This window comes from Zeugodacus cucurbitae, chromosome 6 (genome assembly GCF_028554725.1).
Source record: "Zeugodacus cucurbitae isolate PBARC_wt_2022May chromosome 6, idZeuCucr1.2, whole genome shotgun sequence".
Classification (NCBI taxonomy): domain Eukaryota; kingdom Metazoa; phylum Arthropoda; class Insecta; order Diptera; family Tephritidae; genus Zeugodacus; species Zeugodacus cucurbitae.
The window spans coordinates 46,362,863-46,367,365 of record NC_071671.1 but is presented as its reverse complement, the minus strand read 5'-3'; the positions used below and the strand labels follow the sequence as shown (position 1 = coordinate 46,367,365).

Sequence of the window (4,503 nt, the reverse complement as noted above, 5' to 3'; positions counted from 1 at the left end):
TATTGAACTACAAAGAAGTTTTCCGAAAAAAATACTGGTTTCTTTTACTCAATCTCGACAGAGATACATATGTATGTGCCGCGCCTCCATTGACTTTATATAAGCACACCAACCATTCCCAGCCCAGTGGGTACACATGACCGCGCATGGGTACAGCGTGAAATTCTCAAGTTGCTTGAGTTGTTGTTGTGGTGCTGCTGCGGGGCGCATGCTCAGCTGTGGATGCTTGAAGTTTATCTTATCCCCCACTTTTAGCTTGTCTTGTGCACATTTTGTTTGTATTTATTTGCTTAATTCTTACTGTAACTTTTCATTTGGAGCGTTCATGGTGCGTACGTGCGTGCGTGCCGCTGCGGTGACAGGTGTGCAGCGTAGTACAAATAAAATATTTTATCGATTTTTATTTGTGGTCTTTTAAATGAAACAACAACAATAAGCAAGCAAGCGCTTGAAATAAATTCATACTCGTTGGAGTAGCAAAGGCAAAATGGCATAATTTGTGGGTCAAGTAATAAAGTAAAAATGTTTGTTGTAATTTGTTGTTCAATTTGTTTTTTCTTTTTGTTATTGTAAGAGTTATACTCTTTTGGTGTTTTCTATTTTTGGTTTCAGGCGATAAGAAAAAACTTATTTTTGTATATTCACACAAAAACAAAAAACATTCACGCACGTACTCAATGCTGTTTCATTTAAATTCCAGCCGCATCAATTATTTACCAACTCTTACAATAATTTGGGCTTGAGTGGAGTGCTACAAAATAAAAAATAGCAAAACAAAACTGGAAAAAATCAAAATTAAAAAGCAAAACATTACAAGAGTTCAAAAGCCTTCCTTCATTTTCTATAGCGTTTAAGTACTTTATTTGCATACTTGGCTATATTTTGGCAGCAACATATTGAAATTCATACAGTAGGTCAAGTAAGTGTGAGTACAGTTTGATTTTGGAGTATACGTTGGCATGCCCTGGTATCAACAAAACTTTAAAAAAGAAATGACTTATGAATTCAGTATTCGGTGTTAGATCAAATAATGAACTGTTGTCAACCATTTCAGCCAGATAAACAGAGTTCTTTAATTTCAATCATGGATCCTAGTATGTATGTCGTTAAATTGATTATAAAGTTCTCTAAAGTTTCAAGTATTAAATACTTCAATATTTCAAATCTCCATATCTCCATAGGTCTTTAATGGTCATTTTGACAGTTGGACAACTTTTCGGGGTCTTCGATTAAAAGAATACAGTTCGATGCGATCCGTACAAAAGAAATGTTCTCGAATAATTTAAGGATCACTCCAGAAACATTGTATATACGTGATTAGGCCAAAAGGGAGAACAACCTTCAGTTTGTAGCTTCAGATAACTTTACCACACAAATATTCTTCCATTATAGCAAATACACAAAATATAATTAGATTAATCAATAATAGACATAGAAAATTGTTTTGGGTGCCTCCATGCATTTTTTGTCAAAATCCATATCCAAGAAGCTACTCGAATTGCAATAAAATTAAAAAAAAAAATTAATATTAAAAATCAGTAAATCAAGCCCTAGTGAAGATACTACAGGTGAGGTGAACTATGTACCTAAAAATCAAAATTACACTATAACTTTTCAAACCTCCAGATATCGAAAATGTGGACCTCCTTGGTCCTTACAATATAATTTTTGCTGAAAATATCAAAATTCAAATATTCTATGGTCAGGTCAGGATTATGATTTACTCTCTAATTTAGCTTCACAATTTTCTAGAAAATATCTTTGTGCTACCATTTATGTTGAATTCTTGAAAAAAATGTCATTTCCTCACAATTTGAGAAATAGAGCTAATGTAATGTATATCCAAATTTATCATTACCAACACCAAAATATCATTGCATATAATCTTCACAGGATCGTTATTTTTCAACTTCTAGTAGTTATCAACATGTTTTCTATTATTACAATAGCAAAATGGAAAAATTGTATACTGTCGTATTTGATCATCTAGAGAGTATTTAATTTCAGCTGTGCTGAATCGTAATAGAAATGTCAGATGCTGATGCAAGATCAATCCTATGTAAGATTCCAAGATAAATATTATTATCAGTGAAGCTATTTGTTCCAAGTCTTATGTCTCTATGTTCGAATATTCTCAGTGATATTTTAATCGCATCAAGAGTATTTAAACATTCGATTAGTCATCAAAATATACTTCATGTTTCAACCTATATCTCTATATAATCTTTGTTACGTTTTTCTACCTCTAATAGATTTGGTGAAGCAATTACGTCTCTGGGATGTGATCTATTGTTTCAACTTTCCTTTCATTTTGTGGCATAATGCTATTATACCCTAATTTTTCCAAGATGCTAGTGATGTCACAAAAGATTTTTCCAATTCCATAAATGCTAATTTCATAAATTCATACTTACTAATAATCCAGACATAAAAAATAAAAAAAAATGTAAAATATGTAAACTTATGATTTATTAAATATTTAAATGCAAATTCATGATTTTTTCTTAAAAACTAAATACATAAATGCAGTGCTAAAAACTGCTATAGAAATTGCCTTAACTAAAATCTGGCAATGTGGCCAGTAAAGTAGATAGCATGAGGGTCACGAATGATGAATACGAATGGATGGTCGGCAATGAAAGTTTTAGGATCCCATGGCAAAGACATTGGCACGCCCACAGCAACTGAAAATAGTCAGAAATAAAAATTAAACAAACAACTTGAAAATTAGAATTAGAATTTGTGGAATTTAAAAACTCCAACATACCGCTAGCCGCAGCGGCTTCGCAACCGATTTCATTCACATCAATAAAGGCTTTATGTTGAACACGCGAGACGCGTGTGCTGATGGGTGATTCGTGGAAAATGTTGCTAAAATCGGCTTCATCGGTGAACATTGTGCGGATGCCAAGCTAGTTAATAGATACAAATAGAATTAAGAATAAAATCCAAAAATAACAGTATATGCCTAAGTACCTTCAGCAAGTAGGGCTTCAAGTCGGTATCGAATTCGAAACCGAATTTTGGCAAATTCACAGTTACACTGCTCCATTCCCAACGCTTTTCGAGCTCATCAAAGTCCACACCCTTCAAGTTTTGTTCCAACTCGTAAAGACCGTTACGCTTGTTCGGCAATATGAACCACATACGCAAATCAGTATTCTCAAAGAACAACTCAATCGCTTTAGCATCCAATTCTTCGTATTCCGCGTAGTTGTACCAATTGTCGGCGAACATGGTGGGCACCTTGACCGATTCATTGTCGTTAAACCAGAATACACGATCAGATGTGGCATCATCCATGAAGGGACGCGCCCACTTGGCTTTGAAGTAGATGGCATTCACAAGCGCTACATTAATATCGGGTTCGACATTATTCAAAACATTCTGTATTTTGCCGTTTGTCTTCTCGGATAACCACTTGTTGATCAAGTCGACAGCTTTTGGTTCATCGGTGAAATCCAATTGCTCGGCATCGGAGTCGAAGTACTTCTGTGCGGCTTCACGGAATTCCGGTTCAATGACCAACTCATCCTTAGCGTAGATCTTATTGGCAATCTCCAATATGGTCTTTGGCTTGACAAAGGAATGCAACAGTTTGTAGTAGCTCTTCGCAATGCCGCTGCGGCTCTGCGAATGCGCATGTAAGCTGCGTTTCAACTCGCTGGCGGTTTTACCATCGGCGCCGTAGTAAGCCAAACCGAGCGCTGTTTGTATGGCCACCGGTGAGATGATCACATTCTCGTTCTGTTTCTCGCTGGCGATTGTTTGAAAGAGTTCGGTGGCGAATAGATTACGATCCTGTATTGCATTGGCGGCGACATCGCGGCTCAGAAAGTAATTTAATAAAAATACAACAACTAAGGGTGATAAGAGAACAATATTTGAAGTTAAATTTTATTGATCACACACCTTTTTATTTCTTGATCAGAATCTACAAAATTACAAGAACCACTTTTTAATTAACCACCCACCTAAGCACCACTTCATGATTACAACGTAAGCGGGCTTTCTACTTTAAACTCGAGAGATTATTCAACTTCTTACGTTCGAAAACAAATTCACTGCAAGACTAAAACTGGGAATGCCGGGATACCTTCAATTTATACTACGGCATCGATTCAGCGCTAGCCAAATGGAAGGTAAAAATAAAAATGAAAGCAAAGAAAAAGCGGCGAAAGAAAGCCGATTAGCATACGATGCAGGCACAAAACCAGCCAACCATAGTGTCGTACAGTGCCAAGATCATGGCCAAAAGAATAACAAGGCAAAGCACAAAAAAGAAAAAAAACAAATCACAAACGAACTATCGAACGCAACGGCGAGAGCCGAGAACAGTTTGGAAGCACAGAACTAGTAAGTGGGAACATTTGTTGTTGGAAATTACACAACGCTCAACGTTTAAGCGAAATAACCTTCTTCACTGGGCTCATAACTTCGTGAAGTAGAAAGAACTTAAGAACAGTTGAGTTACATGCACTTTCCAACCGCGATTACCTGTTC

At 36.1% G+C, this 4,503-nt stretch overlaps 1 protein-coding gene across 1 annotated transcript; it reads right to left on the bottom strand.

Moving 5' to 3' along the window:
- Window positions 1-2,447: 2,447 nt before the first annotated feature.
- Window positions 2,448-4,133, bottom strand: LOC105209883 (serine protease inhibitor 42Dd). Its single transcript, XM_011180533.3, has 4 exons — window positions 3,975-4,133; window positions 2,977-3,860; window positions 2,768-2,912; window positions 2,448-2,684 (listed from the first exon to the last, which is right to left on the bottom strand). The coding sequence occupies exons 1-4, from the start codon at window positions 3,988-3,990 to the stop codon at window positions 2,560-2,562; spliced, it is 1,170 nt and encodes a 389-aa protein (XP_011178835.1). The 5' UTR covers window positions 3,991-4,133; the 3' UTR covers window positions 2,448-2,559.
- Window positions 4,134-4,503: the final 370 nt, after the last annotated feature.